At 53.2% G+C, this 22,668-nt stretch overlaps 1 protein-coding gene across 5 annotated transcripts in view; it reads right to left on the bottom strand.

Annotated features, from left to right (window-relative positions):
• The window catches only part of ST3GAL3 (ST3 beta-galactoside alpha-2,3-sialyltransferase 3), a 226,551-nt gene that overhangs the window by 3,543 nt on the left and 200,340 nt on the right, over positions 1–22,668 (bottom strand). For all 5 annotated transcript variants that reach the window (XM_069588998.1, XM_069589018.1, XM_069589026.1 and 2 more), the window contains 5 exons: positions 19,709–19,772; positions 18,739–18,834; positions 18,251–18,437; positions 3,233–3,379; positions 2,909–3,055 (listed from right to left, as the gene is read on the bottom strand). In XM_069588998.1, the coding sequence (XP_069445099.1) occupies positions 2,909–3,055; positions 3,233–3,379; positions 18,251–18,437; positions 18,739–18,834; positions 19,709–19,772 (641 nt within the window). The remainder of the gene's footprint in view (positions 1–2,908; positions 3,056–3,232; positions 3,380–18,250; positions 18,438–18,738; positions 18,835–19,708; positions 19,773–22,668) is intronic.

Raw genomic sequence — 22,668 nt, 5'->3', positions numbered from 1 at the left:
TGCTGTGCGAGCCCACTTCACCCTCTGGCCACTGCTCAGTCCCTTTCCTCTTCCCTCCTCCCGGCCTCCCCAGAGAGCGCTCGGTGGGAGCCACAGTTACTGTTCAGCCGCTGTGCTCTGCTCCTTTGAAACAGCTCACTACGGCCCTCGGGCCCCTAACTGGTACCTCCGGCAGCCACGCCTCAGCACCTCTCCTGGGACTTCCGTGCCACACTGGCACCTTGCGCTGGTGACCGTAGGCACGCCCTCCTGGGGTCTCCAGGATCCCGCATATTCTGACCCTTCTCTACTCTCTCTCTTCTTTTATGAATGCCTCTGACATCCCTCAGTATCCCCCGCCCCCCACCACCGCATTCAGCCCTTGCCTCACTATCTTCACATCTCACACGCTCCCACTGGGCTGGGAAAATGGGCTGTGAAGCAGTGGTGGGGCCAGGGTGCTGAATGGGTTCCCTTGCCCACTGAAGACACCCCGAGGGACAGCAGGGATCCTACACCCAGGCACCAGCATTTCAGGGACTCCTCTAGGATGCTGAGAGGCAACAGTAATAAGCAGGTGTAAAAACATTACGATTAATAATAATGGCAAACACGTGTGGGCACTTACTATGGCCAGGCCTTCTTTACACATTATCACACTGACTCTTTCCCAGACCTCTCATTACCCCATGTATTGGTAAGGACAGGAAGGTATACAGACAGGCTGTGAACCCAGGCCATCTGATTTCTTCGCCAGCACTGCTCAGCACTCCACATGGAGGTGGTGCAGCAGATGCCGCGAGTTGGAGCCAGATGGTTCTGCAGGATGATGAAGGGGGTGGGGGTAAGACAACTGAGAGACACAGCAGGTGGAAGAGGGAACAGCCTCCACCAGCGCCTCAGGGAAGGTGTGTCCTTCCACCTCATTCCGCATGGAGGCCCTCTCCAGGCCTTGCTGATTTAAAATCCGAACCAGTTCTTGCCTCTGTCTCCCTGTCATCACTGAACAGTTCCGGTGAACTTTCACCTCTGGCCTAGACTGCTGAGACAGCATCCCAACTAGCTTCTGCTCCTGCCTGGACCCTCTGTCATGTCGGAGCCACAGTGACCCTACCACATACTCATCCACAGCTGAAAACTGGTCCACAGCTCCCTCCTGCCTTCAGAGCAAAGTCCACTCTCCTCCCTATGGCAGAGAAAGCCCTTCCTGATCCAGCTACTGCCTCTCACCCTCTCCCTAAAGCCATTACATAAAGTTTACATAAAAGGAATATGTAAGAGACCCAGTAAAGGAGTAAACGGAAGCCAGGAGGCAGGTGAAAGCAGTGAGAGCAATTTGGGGCGGGTGCTGGCAGGGGATGAGGCAGCAAGAAGGTGCGTGAAGAGAGGTAGAGATGGGGAGACAGGGTGTCTCCACAGGGTCCTGGTGAACAGGAGGCAGGGCTGGAGCCACTGCTGAGGCGTAAGACAGGTCGGGGGCTCTCCTGGACCCAGGAGGAGCTTACTACTCCTGAACCCCATTCCAGTAAATAGGAGGCCCAGCTGAAAGGTTGTTTCCCAAGAGATCCTCAAGTCTCTCTTATATCCTTGAAATAACTCGCAGTCACTCAAGGCTGCCTGAATGAAGCCCCAAAGCCTAAAACAATACAGATGGGAACAGAGCCCTGGATGGGTGTGAATCTCCTGGGGAATGTGCGGGGTGAGAAGAAGGTCCGTCTAGGACGGAGCCTAGTTAATGCTGACTCTTCGGGGTGGACTGAAGTCCAGGACATGGAGGAAGAGAATGGGAGAGCGTGGCGAGGGAACAGGAGGGCACTGAGAGCCGTACTCAGAGTCTGAGCAGGAGAGCATTTCAGAGGAAGCACCAATCAACACAGAAGGCGCTGCCAAGCGATCAGGAAAGACAAGACTGACACGTGTCCTTTGGACTTGGCAGCCTTGAGTCACTGGTGACCTTGGTGGGAGTCCTCTTAGGTGAAGGGGGAAGCTGGGCTGCGAGGGGCGAAGGCCTGAGTGGGAATGAGAGGGGCAGAGCCTGCCCGGCAACAGCAGTTTTTCTCCTCTCTCTGCAGGGAGGAGGAGAGGGAGGGAGCTTTGGGGAGCATAAGATCTGAACAGTTCAGTGGGTTGGAGGCGGCCTATAAGAGACTGCTGAGCAGGAACGAGGGCTGCTGAGCTGTGAGTCTGCATGGACAAGAGGTTTCCTCTAACAACCCTCGCCACCCAGAGGCAGGAGTAGAGAAGCTGCTCCAAGCACAAGCCGCAGATGCCCAGGGTCCAGGCAGGGAGCAGCGGAAGGCGAGGGGAAGAAGCAGAGGGTGTTCCGGTTTTCCACAGGGGCTCTTGCTATGAAGGGAGAGGGGCCAGGAGAGGCTGGCTGTCTGGGAGAACTTAACATATTCATCACCTGGGAAGCAACTCTGGATGCTAAAGAGCTTCAGTGCCTGGCCACGGGGATGGGTGGAGAAGGTACTGGGGGCATCCTGAGACTGAGAGGCAATGTCTGCAGGTTGTTTGAGAGGGCGAGGCAGTTCTCTGGGGGGATAGAGGAATTGAAGTAGGGAGGATGGCCCTGAGCTTGCACCCCGAAGGGCACGTGATGACCAGGGAGCAGCAAGGAGGAGGCAGGGGCTGCACCAGGACAAGGGGCAGGCGGAGGGGGCGGCGGGCAGAGGGGAAGCTCAAGGAGGAGACTGGGAGAGGGACATGCAGGATGCTGTGGTCAGAGACGTGGTGGCCCAGGACCCCCGGTGGCCCAGCTTAGCTGAGGGTGGGGCAGGGCCTCCCAGGGGTCTCCGAGCAGCCAGCCCCGCCACTGGCTCATCCCTTGACCATTCGTTTGTGCACACTCGGTCAGAGTCTCTCCTTCGTGCTGGCACTGCCCCCTCCCTCGACCAGCCCAGGGACGACCCCACGCCCAGCCCCGCACCTCTCGGATGGCTGCCATGCGCACGGTCTCATAGTAGTGCAGGGGGGCATTGGGTGTGCTCATGTCGTAGCCGAAGCCTGCAACTGCCACCTCGTCACAGCCGTGCAGTGCCATGGTGACTGCCACACTGCCGAGGGTCGGGATGTTCTGGAAAGCGAGGGAAGGTGGGCGGAGTGAGGCTGAGACCCTCAGTGAAGCTCCCCTGAGCTGAGCTCCGCTCGTGAGGGCTGAGTCCTCTGTTCCCACCCTGGCCCCCGTCCTTCCTTGCCAAGGCACCTCTGGCCCAAGTCCCCTCCTCCCCCTCCCAGGGTCCAGATGTCTCACCCCACGGCCCATGAGACCGTTGTTGAAAGGCAATCCGATGAGGGTGAAGGCGGCTTCCTGGATGAAATACGGGTTGAGGATGCGAATCTCGGGGGGTTCCTTGGGCACCCGAGTAGCCACAGATTTCCAGAAGCCATCCGAGGCACTCTGTAGACACAGCACAAGTGGGTGTGAGTAGGCATACAGCTTATGACGGGCCCGGGGGAGTGGTGGGGACCCAAAGTGTGTGCAGGCAAGTGAGAAACCAGGAGGGGGGCATGAGGTGTGTACAGGGAGCCTGGGGCATGGAGAACAAACAGGCTGGAGGGCGGAGGACTCCGCGCGAGCTGGGGCACAGGATGTGGGGCGGAGAGGAGACCACGTGAGCTGCAGGGAGGGCCCGGGGCTGTGCTGCTCTGGCCTGGGGGCTTCTCAGGCCAAGAAGAGCCAGCGGCCCAGCAGTGCCCCTCCCCTTTGCCGCTACGGAGGGGCCCAGGAGGAGCCTGCCCTCTCTCTCCTATCTGCTCTGCTGGGCTCGCCTCCTTTCCCTTCCGCTGAATTTCCTCGCTCTCAGTCAACTGTTCTAAAGTGAACCTGGAAAATAAAGACAGAGCGTGAGCTAGTACGGCACAGCAGAACACTCCAGCCCCCGTTCTGCCACCAGTGGAGCTGGGTCACTCTGGGCAAGTGACGAGCTCTCTCAGCTTCAGTTTCTTTATCTGCCAAATGGGATGATTCTTCCCTCAGGGGTCACAGAACCCGACTGGAAAGGCGGCAGCTCTGGACCCCGACACCCTGGGGTCCACTCCGGGGCTACACATTCCTCTCCTTCTTCCTCCCTCCCTTCCTCTAGTTCCCAGCCCTGCCTTTCCGTTCAGTATACAAGCCCTCCCTGGTCTAGTCCCTCGAGTAGATTGCTTCAGCCATTCTTTCGCGATTGCCTTCAACTCCCTGCCTTTTGCCATTCTATTGTCCTAGCCCAGGGCAACCATGAACTTGGATCAACCCATTCACCCATCTTTCCCTCCCTTGTAACCAGGCTCCCGAGTACTGCTAGAGAAGGTCACAAACCAACCCTGCAGGATGGAGGGGTGTCCCCTAGGCAATGTAAGCAACCCTCTTGTTGTTGGCCAGCTCAGCTATTTCTGGGGTCCCGCTAGATCTGCTCCTCCCCTGTGTTCCCCAAGCTCTGTTGTCCATCCAATCATCCACATCAGAAACCTGGGAATCGATTTTATACATCCCTCTTCATCTCTCCAGCCTGTTCTGTCCTGCTGGTCATCTGGTTCTTTTGACTGTATTTTCTATAGGATCCCACAGATCCATCCTTTCCTCCCATACCCACTGCTACCACCTAAAGTCCAGGTCTCGTCGTCTTTCAAATGGATTGTCATAATGAGGCCGTTTAGAGTGTCTGTTTTATCGACCACTAACTCTCCAGAGCCCAGCAGGACTAGGACGTAAACGGGACACAGTAATTGTTGAGTTACATTCATTTCCTCAACAAACATGTAATGAGTGCCCAGAATGGGCCATCTCTGCCTCCCAAACCACTTTCCACTCTCTGCTAGAATGATCTTTCTGTATACACACTGGATCACATCACCACTGCCCCACGAGAGATCTGAGTTTTTTAGCCAGTAACCCCGCCTGCTGCTCCAGTTTCCATTTCTGCCCATCAGAAGTCCCCACCTGCTGATTCACACCTTCACGCTTCCACTGCCGCTGCTGCTTCTGTCTATAACGGCCTTCCCACCTCCGTCCGCCTGATCCACCTCACTTGCTTCTTAAGACTCGCATCTCCTCCCTCCTCATGCCTTTTCTGAATGCCTTCATCTCAAGGTAGAAATGGTCTCTCTCCTTTGGGAGGTGAAAAAACATGGAGTTGAGATCTGCTATGGTTTGAAAGTTTGTTCTCCCCTCCTCATTCGTTTGCCTAATACCTAAGGTGATGGTTAGCAGGTGGGCCTCTGGGAGGTGATTAGGTCAAGGGTAGAGGCCTCAAGAATGGGATCAGCGCCCTTACAAAAGCGGTCCAAAAGAGATCTCCTGCTCCTTATGAGGGCACCACAATCTATGCACCAGGAACCATCTCTGAACCAGGAAGCCCTGACCAAACACCAGGTCTGCCCGCACCATGATCCTGGGCTTCCAGCCTCCTGAACTGTGAGAAACAAATGTCTGTTGTTTAAAAGCCACCCAGTTTCTGGTATTTTGTTATAGCAACACGAGCTGACTAAGACAGAAGAATCTTGGGCCTGGATCCAAACTCGGCTCTGGTCCCTCAGCTGCGTGGAGGCCTTGGGCAAGAAACTTACCGTTTCTTTATGGATAAACTAGGGATTCTAAGGGTATTTATTTTATGTTGCGTGAATTCAAGGAGATAATTCAGGCTGAGTGCCCAGATCACAGTTGCTGCTCAGCTGCTATTAACACCAACATCAGCCCCAGGGCAGGGGCTCAGGATCTGATTCATTTCTGTGGCCCAGCAGCGACCTCACGTGTGACGGGGATGTGAACTCCATCCCCGCTCCTCCACCGCCCTCTGTACCTCTACAGGCTCGTGGCCTTCAATGGACTGTCTGCTCCAGCCACCCCCTCCTGTGTCCCTACCTCTGTGGCAATGCCACTATCGTGGGCAAATTCTATCTGTCCTCCAAGTGTCAGCTCAATGGATCAGCCCTGGGGGCAAACTTCTCTGGGTCTCAGCCCTAGACAGATGAGAGAGCAGACCCCAGACCGAGTTCCTCCTGTGTCTACTACCTCTGTGTCCAGGAGAAGTATATGTGTGCAAGCAGGTAAAGGTCAGGACGAGACCCAGCAAGAAAGGGGAAGGTGGAGAAATGGCCAAGTTCTTGTGCAAAACTGGGGAGAAGCCCCTCGGTGTACCGAAGGAATGGTGGGTACCAGCCTGTGCCAAGCCAAGCACAGCCCCCATCCCTTCCCCAGAGCCAGGCAGGCCCCAGCATCGTCCCCCACCCCCACAGCCCCGGGTTCCTGCCCACACCTGCCCACACACACCCAAAGAGGAAGCCCAAGGGCTGCTCAGGAGGGGTGGGGAGGGCAGGGACGGCCCAGCTGGGGGCTGGAGGCTGCAGGCCGGTGTTCAGATACTATTTATGTCTCTGCAACTTTCACCCACTTCACAGGTGCGGACCCAAGATGAAGTGATGTGCTCAAAGTCACGTAAGTGGCTGGGGCAGGATGCAAACCCGAGTGTCGTGATGCCAGGATGAGCGTCCCTCCTGCCACTCCATTCCTTAGCATCACTGCTGTGCCCACTTCAGGAGGGAGGGGGCCTAGAGTCAGGATGAACAGGGCCTCTCTTCGACCCACCCCGCTGGGAGCTCTGAGGGGAGTCAGGGGTCGCTGCGGTTGGTGTCATGCATTCCATCCCACAGAGGGGACTGAGGCTCAGAGAGGCGAGGGGAGGCGCCCGGGGGCACACAGCTGGGGAGAATCTGAGTTGGATTCAGCTCAAGAGCCTGGGTCTTTCCATGACACGAGATTCCCTCTTGGAGACATCTCTTGGCTTTTCCCATGTGCTAAAGGGTTCTGTATGGAACCACTGTGTGAAATGGCAGGTAATCAACTCAGGATCTCAAGCCCCCTTTGAGAATCTGACAAGAGCTCCGGGGTGGAGAGGGAAGAGAGGCTTCCGTGTCTCTTCCCATCTTTACTGTTTTCCAGGAGGAGCAATGACTGCTGGGACTGCTTGGATTCGAGGACACGTGTGTCTCACTTGTCACACACAACTTAGACTGCACAACAACCAGAGTCACCTTTAGTGGCAGGAGATGCAAAGTCACAGACACACCTGCAGCTCCTTGGGATGTGGCGGGGTGGGGGTGGGGGTGGAGGCAGGAACAAGCCCTGTGCTTGGGTCTCAAGTCCCAGAGAGCCTGCATTAGGGCGCTGGGATCCGGCACTGCTGTTTTATTTTCCCCACCTGTTACTGTCCTGGTGCAGCGCCTCCTCAGGAATTCCAGGAAAAGGAGAAACCACCGAGACCAGGATCTGGCTGGGGCATTGCCACGGTGTCCCCCAGGCAGACACATACCAAGTAAACACAACTTCAGCCCATCTCCTCAAATAAAAGCTGCGGCTTCCCTCCTCAGAACAGTCATACATAGGCACACACAACACGCTTACACCGCTGCCGAAGGGCACGGGGTTCCTGAAGGCGAGGGGTTTGATGACTTGAGATTTAGAATCTCTGTGTGGGGTGGGAAGAGAGGAAAGCCCTGTAGACACCAAGACTGAAGGGGTCGGTGGGGCAGAGGAGCCTGCCGAGACTGAGAACCAAGGGTAAGACGAGGAGGCAGGGAGAGTGGGATGCCCTGGGGGACCTCGGGCCCTGGAGCTGGGAAAACCCACGTCCACATCCAGACTCCACATGCGTGCGACCGGGGTGTGTCATGGGATCCTGCAGGTCTCCAGGTCCTCGTGGATAATGGGGATGTCAGGAGCACGTCCTTGACAGTCATGAAGATGAAGTGAGGCGCTATGTGTTTTACAGCGTCTGGCACCACGTCTGGCACGTGACAAGAACTCAATAAATCTTGTTTGTTATGGTTCTGAGTGAGTGTCACAGAAGCCGAGAGTGAGGCAGAGGGTGTGGCTGGCAATGTTAGAGGCCACAGACAGGCCGGTTCATGGACACACATCAAACGGGGACCAGCTTCGCCCTTGGGCTCCTTGCAGGAGGGCAGGGTGCTGGAGGCCTTCCTACTGCTGGGTAACCCTGCCAGGCCTGCCCCCAGCACACAGCCCTGTTCCAGAAGGCCTGTCCAAACAGCCTGAGGCTTCTCACATCTCATTTCCCTGACCCAAAGGACACAACACAGTGGCCTATAAAGCTGGCCTGGAAAGGTCAAAGCTCGCTTGCAAGGCCACCTGTGAGCTGAATGCTGGGTCGAATCCCTCTTCCAGGAATGTCCCCGCCTGACTCAAGAGTCTGGACTTGGCTCATGTGTGTGGAGCCGCCGTCCTCCTGTTGATGCAACGTGCTCTGCTCTTACCAGAGCAGCTGGGAGCAACAGGGGAGAGCGTCTGGGAAGAAGTTCTGGTCCAGCTGGGCTCTGCCGTGTTTGCCGGCGCCCCTGCCTGCTGCTTCTCCTGCAGCCTTTTCCTGCTCCTCCGTTGGGAGGCGAGCAGTCTGCCTGCCAAGATGAGAGGTCTTGGATGGAGGGCCTGGTTATGGGCTGGCTTTCTGCAGCCAGGAGCAGGGCAGGTGTGTTCACAACCGCCTCTGGCTGCCACCCCCTGAGGATAGGTCACCAGCTCACTGGGGTCACTCCAAGGAGCCACCAGGCCTCCCTGCCTCCATTGTGCCTGCCTTCAGTTCCACACGAATCTGATCTTGACCCTCTCAGGGCTAAAATCTTCAGAGGGTTTCCACTGCCCCACTGAGGCAGTTTGTCAGGATAATTAAGAGAACAGATCTAATCTTTTTTTTTCCTTACTTAAAAGGAGTTTATAACCCAGGACTATCTACAAATATCTCAATACACAGTATGATTATTACGATATGCACGCTTAGTCTCTCAGTCGTGTCCAACTCTTTGAGACCCTTTCCACTGTAGCCCAGCAGGCTCCTCTGTCCACGGAATTCTCCAGGCAAGAATACAGGAGTAGGTTGCCATTTCCTCCTCCAAGGGCCTACCCAGGGATCAGACTCATGTCTCCTGCAGCTCCTGTACTGCGGACGGATTGTTTACCACTGAACCGTTAGGGCTTCCACCCGCTATGATGTGAGAACGAGCCAAAAAGAGGTTGAAAACATTTGCCATATATATATATATATATACATATATACACACACACACACACACACACACACACATACACATACATCTCTGGTGGCTCAGATGGTAAAGCGTCTGCCTGCAATGTGGGAGGCCTGGGTTCCATCCCTGTTGGGAAGATCTTCTGGAGAAGGAAATGGCAACCCACTCCAGTATTCTTGCCTGGAGAATCCCACGGATGGAGGAGCCTGGTGGGCTACAGTCCATGGGGTCGCAAAGAGTCAGACATGACTGAGCAAGCTTCACAGCTTCACATACATACGTCTAGTCAAGGCTACGTTTTTTCCAGTGATCGTGTATGGATGTGAGAGTTGGACTGTGAAGAAAGCTGAGCGCCAAAGAATTGATGCTTTTGAACTGTGGTGTTGGAGAAGACTCTTGAGAATCCCTTGGACTGCAAGGAGATCCAACCAGTCCATCCTAAAGGAGATCAGTCCTGGGTATTCATGGGAAGGACTGATGTTGAAGCTGAAACTCCAATACTTTGGCCACCTGATGCGAAGAGCTGACTCATTGGAAAAGACACTGATACTGGGAGGGATTGGGGGTAGGAGGAGAAGGGGATGACAGAGGACAGAGGATGAGATGGCTGGATGGCATCACCGACTCGATGGACATGAGTTTCAGAGAACTCCGGGAGTTGGTGATGGACAGGGAGGCCTGGCGTGCTGCGATTCATGGGGTTGAAAAGAGTCGGACACGACTGAGCGACTAAACTGAACTGAACTGATACATATAAGACATATCCCCCAGATATTCACATGCATACAACTTAAGATGAGAGGAAGACCAGGAATACTCTAGAAACTACAAGTAAAATGAAGTAGAGCTTGAAAGAGGGCTATTCACAGGCTTACAAACTCTTTCAGAACTAACAATTAACCTGGATTAACTAACAATCAACCAATCAACAAATACACAAGTCTCTGTTATGTATAAACCATTTAATTTTTTGTACAAATATATTCTATAATATTTCAGATGACAACCCTCAAAATATTGATTACCATCCTACAAAAAGAGACTTTTAAGAACATCTGGTCTGGTCCCCTCCTATAGAAACCAAACCATTTCCCCTGAGGGTTCCAGCCACCACCATTCCTCCCCAATAACTCAGACTTGAATCCTCACTCGCCCTTGACCTCTCACTCTCCCCAACCAAGCAGCACCGGGTCTGTGGCTCCTGCACAGATCCACCCACAACTGCCTCCTCCTTTCCCTTGTCAGTCCACTTGGCCTGCAAAATGCCCTAATAATTTGGTAGGTCTGTTTTTGAATCCTAAGCATTAACACTGTACTCCCTCGGAAAGTTCTTTACCCCTTCAAATTCTCATTACCATCATCTCCAAAATATGGGAAATAGGACTCAGTCCTTCTTCATCATGTTTCTGTGACTTGACAATGAAGTCACACACATAATACACTTGGCACAAAGGCAGCTTGTTAGTTTCTGCTATTATTAGTCCACAGGATGAAGTTCCAGCTCCTTGATATGACTTTGGCTGGTCCCCTCTCTACCCAGGTCACCTCCAGCCACTGCCACCACATCCATGAAGGCTTATCTCTAAGATTTGTGGGGCCAGGGACAAAATTACACATGGATGTCCACACACCACATCTAAATTTTAGATTCTAAATACGTTACTAGTCAAGGTACCAAGCTGTTAAATAAAATATATTCTTTTCTCCCTTGAAAAACGACCTAGAAGGCCAGGTTTGAGTTGAGAATTCTGACTCCTAGAGACTGGTGCTGGCCCAGCATGCAGGGAGAGCCTGAGCCCACCTGCTCTCCCCTTCCCTTCTCACCCCAGTCCCATCTCACACCATGGGAAGTACTGTGCACATGTGTGGGGACTGCCCAGTCTGCACAGCCAAGCTCTACTCACAGCCTCTGCAAACATCCTCCTTGGACTTAGGAGTCTGCACAGGGAGGGGTGTTCTACCCTCAAGGGCCCAGAAGCGGACTTGGCACTGCTATGGTAAGAAACTCTGGGGTCTCCGGCACCTGGGGAGGATGGGCCTGGGATGGGCATTTCCCTCTGGCCCTCAAGAGAGGCTCTGTAAGGCAAGGCCTGACCTTCTCAGAAGGTGATGCCACCTGCAGCGAGTACAGTGTGCCAGGGGGCCCGTGGCTCCTTACAGCAGTGTAACCGGAGCCACACTGGGAAGCTTTCACCATCCCCATGTGCAGAAGAGGAAAATGCAACTCAGAGGTGTGGGCGGAGGCAGAGGAAGAGGCTGGCTTCTGTTCCTCATGCGGAATCCAGTGCTGTTTCCACGACCCCCACACCCAAGGAGTGAGGGCAGGAGCAGCTGTGCGGGCTGGTCTAGGTGCCCACAGCCTGTGCAGGGTCTCGGGTTACTCCTTTACCTGCATCTGCTAGCTGAACCAACTTTTCATAATAAACGCCTTAGGTTATATCTGGGTTTGGCCATTATCAATAACACTATAATAAAAACCTTTGTAGGCAGATTTTTCCTTCCCTTGGGTGATGGCTCCTGGTGCCAAGTGTCGCTTCCTTTCCAAAAAGCTTGTCCCCATTTGCACTCTGACTAGTAGACTTTGAGAGCACCTGTCACTGCACTCTTGCCAGAATTATGTATTATAATTCAAACACATTCTCTGAAGATGTGATAGGTGATAACTGGCATCCTGATGCCTTTACATGAAGTTTCTGACTGCCAGGAAGGTTAAACAGATTGCTGCTGTTCACTAGTTACATCTCCTTCCGTGTGATCAGTTCAGTCTCCTGACCCTTAACTGCTGGCGTCCTAATGGTTTTCTTGTCTACTTTCATGATAATAACCATTTGTCATATTTCCTAAATAAACTTTTCAAAGTTTTGTGGTATCCAGTGTTTTTTTGATTGTTGTTTAAATTTAAAGGCTGCTGCTGCTGCTAAGCCGCTTCAGTCGTGTCCGACTCTGTGGGACCCCATAGACGGCAGCCCACCAGGCTCCCCGTCCTTGGGATTCTCCAGGTAAGAACACTGGAGTGGGTTGCCATTTCCTTCTCCAATGCATGAAAGTGAAAAGTGAAAGTGAAGTCGCTCAGTCGTGTCTAACTCTTAGAGACCCCATGAACTGCAGCCTACCAGGCTCCTCCGTCCATGGGATTTTCCAGGCAAGAGTACTGGAGTGGGGTGCCATTGCCTTCTCTGAATTTAAAGGCTAGTGTATTATCATATATGATTTTTCCTAGCACTTCTGTCTTTCGAAAATTTTTTTCCCTCTAGAGATGTGATTTCTATTTTACCTTCTTCAAAATTTCCTTTGGTTGTATTTTTATATTTTACTTTTTAGCCCATTTAGAATTTATTTTGATGCATGCTATGAGGAGAGGGTCAGAAACTTTTTTGAAGGCTATATTTGGAAAAAGCAATGAACAAAAAGAAGAGCCGGCTTGGGGCTGGCTGTGTGATGCCCACAGACAACTGAACGGGGCAGAGGCCAGGGACTGTTTAGTTTTCTTTTTTTTTTTTATCAAGGAGAATGATTTTGGAACTGCAGAAAGAAGATCAAACATGGCTAAGAGGAGAGAGATGCCCAGAAGGGGTGAGAGGAGAACGCAAGGGTCCGAATCTAACAGAGTGTTCTCTGGGGCCATGGAGGAAGGAGGCAGCCCCACCAAGTCAGAAGACCTGGGTTGGAATCCTGCCTCTGCCGCACATTCTTGCCTCCCTCTGGGTCTCAGTTTCCACGTTGATTTATTTGTTTAATGCATGCCAGCTCCGTCTCAAACGCCGCTGGAGGTGATGGGCTTAGAGATAAATAGGACAATCCTTGCTCCCCAGGAGCTTATACAAGTCGACAGATAAGAAAGCCCTTATGTATAGTAGGGTGTTGTGGGGGCTCAGAAGAGGAGTGTCTAATATCGCCTCGGGAAGACGCGGAGGTGTGAAACTGGGCATACACTTTGGTATGGCCAAAGGAATGCTCGGTGCAAGAAGTAGTGGCCAGGACAAGGAAGGGGTTGGAAGGCCCAGACCATGGAGGGTTATGCTGTGGGTTAATTTTGGGCCACGCCACAGGGCATGCAGGATCTTAGTTCCCCAGCCAGGGACTGAACCCTCTCCCCCTGCAGTGGAAGCGTGGAGTCTTAACCACCAGACTGCCAGGGAAGTTCCTGGGGCTTCCATTTTTGAGGTGAGAAATGAAAGAAAAAAAACAAAAAGTCTGAACAAGTTTATAAATGTGAGAGGAAGATCCATTATAGAGGTAGGAAAGAAAATCAATGAAAAAGGACAGTTCCTGAGAAGGTAGGGGGAGATGCGTCCAGAGGCGACAGTCAGAGCTGGGTCTGTGTTCACCTTGACCGCTTAACTAGATGTGTGATCTTAGCAAGTAACTCATCCTCGCTGTGCCTCAGTTTCCTAAACCCCGAGATGGGGGTCATAATAGCACCCATTTAACAGGGTCACAGTGAGAACTGAATGGAGGAATTCAAAGAAAGCTGGCAAACGGAAGAGCTTCGTGATGGCCGTGATGAAGATGACGGAAGGAGGAGGAGGAGGGAAACAATGATAACAATGACTGTGAGATGAGTAGCCGAGAGGCCACGGGTGACAGTGATGAAGAGGAGCAGAGCGGGGCATGACATGAGCCGCAGCCCCTGAGCATCTCTCCTGGGGGTGGAGGAGCAAGGGGCAGGAGGCGGGATGGGGCAAGTGCAGGGAATCTTCCTGGTATAACAGGGGATAACGGATCTGTGAGAAAGAGCCGTGTCCACTGGAGATGGCTTCAGAGGAAACGGCTCCCAGAAGAGCTTGTCTAGAGGTCTGGAAAGGAGACCGCAGGGGTGAGGACCACCAAGCTGGGTCAGCAGAGGACTCGTTGAGCAGTAGGAGGCCACAGTGTCTACCTGCCTCACCACGCTTTCCAGGTGCTTTGCACTGAGTCTCCCCAGAGGCAAGGTGGTGTCCACACGGAGCTCCTGCTAGGCAGGGCCTGCCCAGAGGCTCTGTGTTCCTCTCAGGCCTGGAATAGGGCACCGGGGCAGGTGCAGATGGTTCAGGTTTGGGTGCCTGGTCCAACAAGGCCTCACACATGCGGGGACCTGGGGGCCATTTGCCTTGTGGATTCCCGCATTGCCAGCCCACCCTGCGGCCTTTCACCAGGAGCCCCATGTCTCTCCCTCTTCTAGGCCTGGCCTCTGACCCCTGCTTTTAGATCATTTCCTAGGTCAGGCCCTACAATCTAGACCAAGATTCCACTCCCTAGTGCAACCGGGCTCCTCTAATAGTACCACCACCAGTAATAATAAATATCCATAATTGCCACAGACAGAACATAATTGTCACACATTATGCCAGGTGCTTCTATATTTCATCTTGTTTAACTTTTAAGCCCACTCTGAAGGACGGGTAGTACTATTCTTGTTTTATAGATGAGAGGAGTCTCAGGGGCTTAGGTGATTTGCCTAAGGGAACCCAGCTCACAAGTGACAGGGTCTCAATTTAAACCCAAGTCTGTATGACTTCAAGGCCTAAGCTGCTTTCTCCTCTTCAACCACACTGTCTCTCAAATTCCTCTCCCCCATGCTGGGTGGGAACCACACCCACCAACTCAGCCCAGGTCTCGGAGCGTCTTGAATGGATGACCAGTCAGAGCTGCTCAGCAGTGGGGCCAGCTTTCTGGGCTGCCCAAGAACGAAGAGGAGGAGGCCGCCAAGGGGACTGGGAAGCGGCTCCCGGAGCCTTGGGAGTGCTGGGTGACCATATCCTGGGCCGTGGTGAGGAGGCTGGCAGAGGCAGGGGACATAGCGTGGGAAGCTCACATGTCCCGACCAGTCCAGGTCCCAGGGCTCCATTCTCAGGACAATGGACAGGGCATGTCCAGCCTTCATCAAACACCAGGAGGAGGAAGCTCAGGGCACAGCACGTGCCACAGTGCTAGGACTCTAGTTTGGGGACAGTCTGTCCCATTAGACCAAGCGACTTAGCATTTCTAGCTCAGTGACAGCACCAAGAACATCCAACGACGCCTGACCAATGAGTGGCTGCGTGGAGGGACGGAGCCAGATGTGCCTCTGAGAAGAATTCCACGAGAGCTGCTGGCTGCCCCTCCCTCCATGGACCTACATACACCTGTGTCTCTGTGTCCCCAGTTCCTCCCTCCTTCCTGACCTCAGCTTCCCCACTCAGCAGCCCACGGGTGATCCTCTGAGCTGCACTCAGCACAAAGGACCTGCTGGGAGCTCCTCTACCTACTTGATGGCCTGGTCTCCCGAGATCTGAGAGATAAAGGGCCTCAAAAGGTAACTTGTTTGCAGTTACCTAGGCTACCACCCAGTGAATCAGAAACCAAGTAGCCACAAAGAGGCGCACTCCCATGTGGATGGAGAAAGCATGGCTAGCTCCAGCACAGGCTAGGCTTTGGGTTGTACAGTCTTCCTTTCTTACATCTTCCCCCCTCTCATACCCCGTCAGGACTCCTAGGAATTAGGAGGTTACAAAGGCACTGAGCCACAGCTGAAGCCTAAGACCTGTTCCAGCCTTGCCCAGCCAGGCCTTGGCTCCGGAACACAGAGCTGCCTCCTGCCAGAATTCTGCATGTGAAGCTCCAGACAGGTGCAGCGAGCACTCCAGTAGCCCAGGGGCTGCACGGTTAGAAACATCACTGCAGGAGCAGGTCAAGCCTGCGGCCAGACACCAGACAGGGCGGCCTTGAGAAGCCACCTCCCCACATTTACCAGGTCTCAGCTGCCAGGAGAAGGAAGTCCAAGTGGCGCAGGCATAAAGAATCTGACTGCCAGTTCAGGAGACTCAAGAGATGGAGGTTCAATCCCTGGGTCGGGAAGACCTTGGGGTAGGAAATGGCAACCCACTCTGGTATTCTTGCCTAGAAAATTCCATGGACAGAGGGGCCCGGTGGGCTACAGTGCACAGGGTCACAAAGAGTCAGACATGACTGAGCACCATCCACACACACAACTGCCAGAAGAGTCTGAAACAGCGCATGGGAGAGGTCCTGCGAAGGCGTGAGCCCTGGACCTGGGGTGGAGAAGGCGCCAAAGAAGCTTCCAAGGTAACCAGCAGGGCCTGGGCGGGCCCACTCTGGGTGCTAGGAGAGGCGAGGCCTTGGGTATCACTGGCTTTCCTCTGGCCGCTCACTCTAAAGGCCCCATCTATCTGACTTTGGTGCCAGGAGCCTCATGAACTTCAGACGACTCTCTCCCAGCTCCCCTCTCCCCTTTCCACTCACATTCCCCAACTCTGGGAAGGAGTCCTCAGCAAGGACCACAGGGCTGGTCCTGAAGCCCTGGCCAAGCCAGGGGCAGGACACAGACATCAGCGCAGTGAGCGTGTGCTTGAGCACAGCCCACATCTCTTCACCGCAGCTGCTCCAGTTAGGTCCCTGCACAGGCCTGCCACCAAGGTCAGGCCGGGCAGGGAGCTCTCGAGTCTTTGGGGAACAGTGAGGCCCTGCTGTCTGCTTCCCGAGTGGCCTGAGAGTACCGAGCCTTCCAAGTCTAGTTGGCTTCCTTTCTTTTCTTCTCTCTTTCCTTACCCCTTCTGGGGACTTGTAAGAGTCCTGAATTAATTGAACCTGGGAGGATCATGTGACAACACCCACCCGGCTGGACCGGCCCACCTGGGCCTGGCTTCCTGATTTTGGCTGCCTGTCCTATCCAGTCTGCCCAGCAAGAAGCAGGATCTGGTGTCTGAGCCAAGACCAGGACATTTGTGGCGGCTGGGCCTGGAGGGGTAAGACAAGCAAACGGGATCAGGGCCCTGCCCTCCAGGAGCAGGTGAGCAGATAGGCTGAAGGCAGGGTGAGAAGGCAGCCCCCAAGCTCTCTGGGGTTCACCAGGGCAGACCCAATTTCCTCCCATTTCTCCCTTAGAAGTGCCTACCTATGATTCCAGTTCTCTTACCTTCAAGTTAAAGAGCAGGGCTCTGAGAACTAGGGTCTTGAAAACAGCAGGCTGCTTGCTCAGCCCCCACACTCTGCCTGCTATGCGTGGGCAGTGGGCCTGCTTGCCGCTCAGACTGGCTGAAGCCAAGCCCCTTTCTCCCCTCTGGGGAGCCAGACCTGCCCTGGAGGACTGGGCTGCCACATCCAGCCTGGCTCTAGATGGGCCTCCCTTCCCCTCTGTCCCACCTACCTGAATTTCTGGACCTGACTTCTGTCTTCGCTCTCGCTTGCTACCTACTTGACTCTGCCTGCCCTTGGCCTTGCTTGGGAAAAGGCTGTGGAGTTAAACCAAATTGCACTGAGACCTCCATAGGCAGGAGAAGCTGTTTCAGCCGCCCCCCAGCTCTCCTTTGAACCTCCAGAAAGAACAGCTAGCTTCTTATTGTAGGCAGAGGGCTTCTGTCATCATTCTCCTACGCTAAGAGGCTTGGGTATTGGAAGATGAATGGCCTGAACTCTGCAGTGCCCTTCTCCTGTTGGCTGGTGACAGCTGGTTGAGGGGAGAGGTGGAAATGAGCCTGGACAAGTTGGCCCAGAGCTGAGAGACAGAGGGCTCACGAGGGGACTCAGTGGGTGGTCCACAGAGGAGCAGTCTGACCCTACTTGGCTATAGAAGCTCTCTAAAGAAAGGGGCCCAGATCCTTGCCTGCCAAGAACAGTGAGTACAGAACCTGACCATTCCCAGAGTGGAGACAGACTCAGTGGCAGGTCGGGACCCAGCCACAAGTCAGTGGTAAAAGCACAACATGGAGAGAGGCCGCGATTTAGAGTTCGGGAACTGGCGCCCTCAAGGTGAGGGGTCTGCTGTCGTTGTGCAACGACCACAGGGTCACGAGGCTGGGAATGGGGTGGTGGTGGGGGGAGCCCCACATGACCACAGTGAGAGAGACCTCACAGAGTTGGGGAGGAACTCAGGGGGAGGGAGGTGGAACAAGCACAAAGTTAAGGCAGGGAGTTGTGGAGATCAGCAGTAAAGCTGGGGCTAGCCAGGTAAGAGCTCTCAGTAAACGCCAGGGGAGGGCCCACAGGGACTGCTGAGGCGGCGCCTGGGGTCTGGCTTAGAGAAGGCCGAGGAAGGACCAGAGCCTGAGTCTCCGCAGGCAGGCAGCCGGCCGATGGCAGGCACATCAGCTCCAGGAGTCTGGGCCTCGACCCTGGCATCTCCCGCCCTCTCTGCCCGTTGACTGCATCTGGTCCTTACCACTTCTCTTGAAAGGTTCCTATTGTTCTTTGCCCGGGTCAGGGGAAGGGGCTGACGTGGAAACTGGGCAGAGCCAGAGCAAGAAGGGGAGGAGCCAGGGCGCAAGGAGCTCACCACTCTCTCCTTGTAGACGATGTATTTCAACCACTTGAAGTCCTGCCACTTGAAGCCCGCGAGGACAAAGAGGGAATCGCGTTCGTACTGCTCGGGCCGCTGCATGGCGCCCTCGGGGTAGGTGATGCGCAGTGTGGTTTTGCTGCCCACGTCCTTCTCAAAGCCTTTCACTGGCGCTGAGTTCAGTCTACAGAGAGCAGGCCCGGTCACACAGAGCCTGTCCTGGGCTCACTGCGTGCGCTCTGCAGGCCTGTGTTTGGGGAGACACCATGACCCCAGAAGACCCCAGGGGCAGAGGATGGGGAGCCCAGGCCACGTGGAGCCTCCTAGCTTTCTGCCCCAAAGCCCTCCAACCTGGGTTCTCCTTGAGGCTTCTACTGACCTCCAGTCCAATGGCCCAGATGGACAGACAGTCTTTAATGGGCTCAGGGATCAGGGGGTTGGGCCAGGACACGAAGGTACCTGAGGCACTGCTTTGAGGAGCTCACCTGACCACAATGTCATAGTCATCAATTCGTGACCCCAGAGACTTGTTGGCCAGGACACCTCCGTTGCCCACGATGATGCAGCGACGGCAGCTGAGGCTGAGGGGACAGAGGTGGAGACTTCTGGAGACCTGGCCATCAGGTCTCCTCTCCCCCTGCTGCTTTGGCCCCTGAGCCCATGTCCTTGGCTAGACACAGGCTGGGATGGACAAGGAAGACCAGTGAGCCTCTAGCAGCATTTCTGAGAGGCTGGAACCACATTGTGGAGAGCTGGGCGACTGGGGCTCTCAGATCCCTGACTCTTCTCCAGGGAAACATGGGCGTGAAAGGTGCTTGGGCACTGACTCTGGGGTGGTGAGGAGGAGGCTCTGGTAAGATGGCATTCTGGGTTAAAGACTCCCCAAGGGTTAGTGGGTTTGGGGGCAGCTTTCCAGGGAGAGGGAAAAGTGGGCTGAGCCTGAGGGCTATGCTAGGGAAGCAAGGACAGAGGAATGAGCCTGGGGGCGCCAGGACTTAAGGCGGAACTCCTTTCTAACTCAGAAGACCCCATGCACCCAACAGCCACCTGAGAGCCCTACTTATGTTGCTTCTCCCACCTCTGACCCTGGGGCTTCATCCATCCAGGGTCTACTGGCTTCTGAGCTGTCACTACCTCCTGGATTTAAACCCTCTCTGGCGCCCCACCACCCAGGCCCCCAGTCCCAGTGCTGAGTTGATCCCAACCCAGTACATTCTGTTCTGTCTCTCAGACCTCTGCTGCCTGAGGACTGACATGTCTTGCCAAGCGCTTATAGCTCAACGGGGTGGCTAGCTCAGTGCAATGGCCCTGCTTACCTGCTTATCTGCCCCAGTGTATGTGTGGATGTGTGGTTGTGCTGCAGAGTCTGCCCAGGACAAGGGAAAGGCCAGCTGGGCCTCGGTTCCTCTGCACGTGCCAGGCAGCTGAGGGGCAGGAAGCTGGGGAATGGCTTACCTGTCCAAGGCGGGGGTCAGGCGGTACTCTTTGGTGACGGACAAGATGGCTTTGATCAGATTGTCTGTGGAAGGGGAGGGAGGTAACTGTTAGAGGTCACATAAGGGTTCCCAGAAGACGTTTGCTGATGAGCTGAAGGTACATGGTCCTGGGGCTAAGATCAGGGAAGGAGCTCTGCATACAAGGCTGGGCCACTGGCCTACCTTTCTCCTTGAGAAAGGAGATGCAGGCGGGAGAACAGGCCTGGGCACACGCCTCTGTCTGAAGCCTGACGGCACCCGCACGCAGCTCCTTCCTCAGGCTTCCCTGGCCCTTCCTTAGCAGTCTCAGCTGGCTTTTGGAAACTCTGCAGTCAGGCCCCAGGGACATGTACCCTCAGGTGTGGGCCTTGCCTGGGAGCTGGGGCATCAGTCTCCCCAGGAATGGGAGTGCCGGTTAAAGACAGAGACCACACGATGACTCTGTGTCCCCACCAAGCAGACACCAGGAAGCAAAGGAGGGGACACCACTGGTAAAGAGCTCAAGTGGTCCCAGCCAGGTCCCCAGCTCAGGCCACTTGGCCTCATTTTCTGCGGCCACCTTCCCCTCACTTCCTCCAACACTGCCGATCCCTAATCCTGTTCTTGCCAGGCTGTCTCTACCACCTTACATCTTCAAGCCCCGTGACCTGGCACCTGCCCACCTGCTCTCCACTCAGGCTACCTGTAGCAAGGGCTCTGTGACATCTCTGTTCTCAGATCATATGACCATATTCAGGCCTCATTCTTCTTGGCCTCTCTCTGGCTCTGGCAATGACTGCTCTTTCAAACTTTGGTATAACAAGAGCATTATAGTATAACAGATGATGCTATCAGCCTTGGACTCAAATCCTGGCTCTGTTGCTTATGAGTTCTGTGACCTTAGGTAAATCACTTAGCTGTCTTTGGGCTCTATTTCCTCATCTTTCAAATGAAGATGGGAATTCCTGCGGTGCAGAATTGTTAGGGAGATAAAAAGATAACGTACATAAAGACCTGAAGATAAGTAAGCTGGTACAACCACAGTGGGAAACATCATATCAAATGAAGACGTAGCTGTGCACAGACAAACACCTTGCAACTCTACTCCTAGGTGGACAGCATCAGAAAAGTCACACACTTGTTTAAGGAAACATGTACAAGAACATTCATTGCAGAACTGTTTGTAATAGCAAAATGTTGGAGGCAACCTAAAAGTTCACCAAAGGAAAATAGATTAAATGTGGTATATGGAATACTCTACAGTAGTTACAAAATCAATGACCTAGAGTAACCTGTACCAATACAGATAAATCTGAAGAGTATAAGCAAAAAAAATCAGTTTGAAAGACACATACACATATGCAATACTGTTGATAAAGTTCAAAAACATGCAAAAACCATGCCATATTTTTAATGGATATATAAACAGGCTGTACAAATACATAAACAGGCATGGAGCCATAACACCAAAACCAGGATACTGGTCTCCTGGGGAGGGTGGGGGACGGAGTAGGAAAGGCTACATGGAACTTGAACTGTATCTCATGTGTTATTTCTGAACTGAGTAGAGAGTATGTGGATGCTCATTTTATCAGTCTTTATGCTTCCTTATAACCCTGAAATACTTCATGTAAAGAAAGGATGCCTCCAAAATTAAACACAACAATCTTTTAATTTTTTTTCCTTTTTTATTTTATTTATTTTTTTTTAGTTTTTTATTTTTTAAATTTTAAAATCTTTAATTCTTATTTTTTTTCCTTTTTTAAAAAAATTTTATTTATTTTTAGTTGGAGGATAATTGCTTCACAATATTGTGCTGGTTTCTGCCATACGCCACCATGAATCAGCCAGAGGCATACATATGTCCATTTCCTGTTGAACCTCCCTCCTACCTCCCACTTCATCCCACCCTTCTAGGTTGTCACAGAGCATCAGATTGAGCTCCCTGCTGACATATAGCGAATTCCCACTGACTGTCTATTTTACATATGGTAATGCATATGTTTCCACACTACTCTCTCAATTTGTCTAACCTTATACTTTTTTTTAAAAGATGGAGTGGAAAATACTGTCAGATGCAGCCAAGAGGTCAAGTGAAGGACTGAAAAATATCCTTGGGCTCTCACAGGGGGTACTGGGAAGTTTCACTGAAGTGGTGGTGGGAGGGAGACATTCTTCAGGAGTGAATGGTGAGGAAGAGGAGACAATTGGCACGGGCAATCTTTCCAGGAGTCAAATGAGAGAGGGTCAGGGTGACATTCCTTTAAGGAACATTCTATACCAGTGACTTCAGACACACTTTACAGTGGGCTTTGGGGAAGGTCACAGACCCCTCCTTTTCCTACCTGTAAGGAAAAGCATACTGCTGCTAACTGACCAAGGCCAAGGCTATGGCCTGGGTTTTTGTTTTCTAGGAGGGGAAGCTTAGCAGAATGGTCATAGACTATGGGGTACTTTTCTTGCTGGATGATGGGCTCTGTATTGGCCTTCCCTGCCCTTCATTGCTTAGTAGGATCAGAATCTCGAGTGAGGGTGTATGAGAAAAGTTAGGCTGCTTGGCTCCCTGCACCCATGAAAAAAAGGAGTTCATGGGGTTCAACCCAACCTTGGAGGTTTTGAAGGTCAAGGCTCCAGCTCAAGACTATCCTTTTGCTGGCCACTGTCTTCTTTTCAGGAAGGGGTGGGCTGGCTGAGTAGAGAGTTTGGGCATTCTGGAGTCTGCTAGCTAAATGATATCACCCTTTAACACTCATCTCATTTAATTCTGACCACAACCTACTATGGTGGTCTTATTCTCTCCATGTCACTGATGAAAAAACTAAAGCAAAAACATGTGGGCAACTTGTCCATGGTCACAGCTAGTAGAGAGGTAGAACTGGGATCTGATCCTTCTATGTATGATGTAAAGCCAAAAATCTACCATGCCCTGAAACAGGGAATCTGTCACAGAAACAGAACTGT

Source organism: Ovis canadensis, chromosome 1 (assembly GCF_042477335.2).
Source record: "Ovis canadensis isolate MfBH-ARS-UI-01 breed Bighorn chromosome 1, ARS-UI_OviCan_v2, whole genome shotgun sequence".
NCBI classification, from domain to species: domain Eukaryota; kingdom Metazoa; phylum Chordata; class Mammalia; order Artiodactyla; family Bovidae; genus Ovis; species Ovis canadensis.
This window is presented reverse-complemented; position numbering and strand designations above follow the sequence as displayed.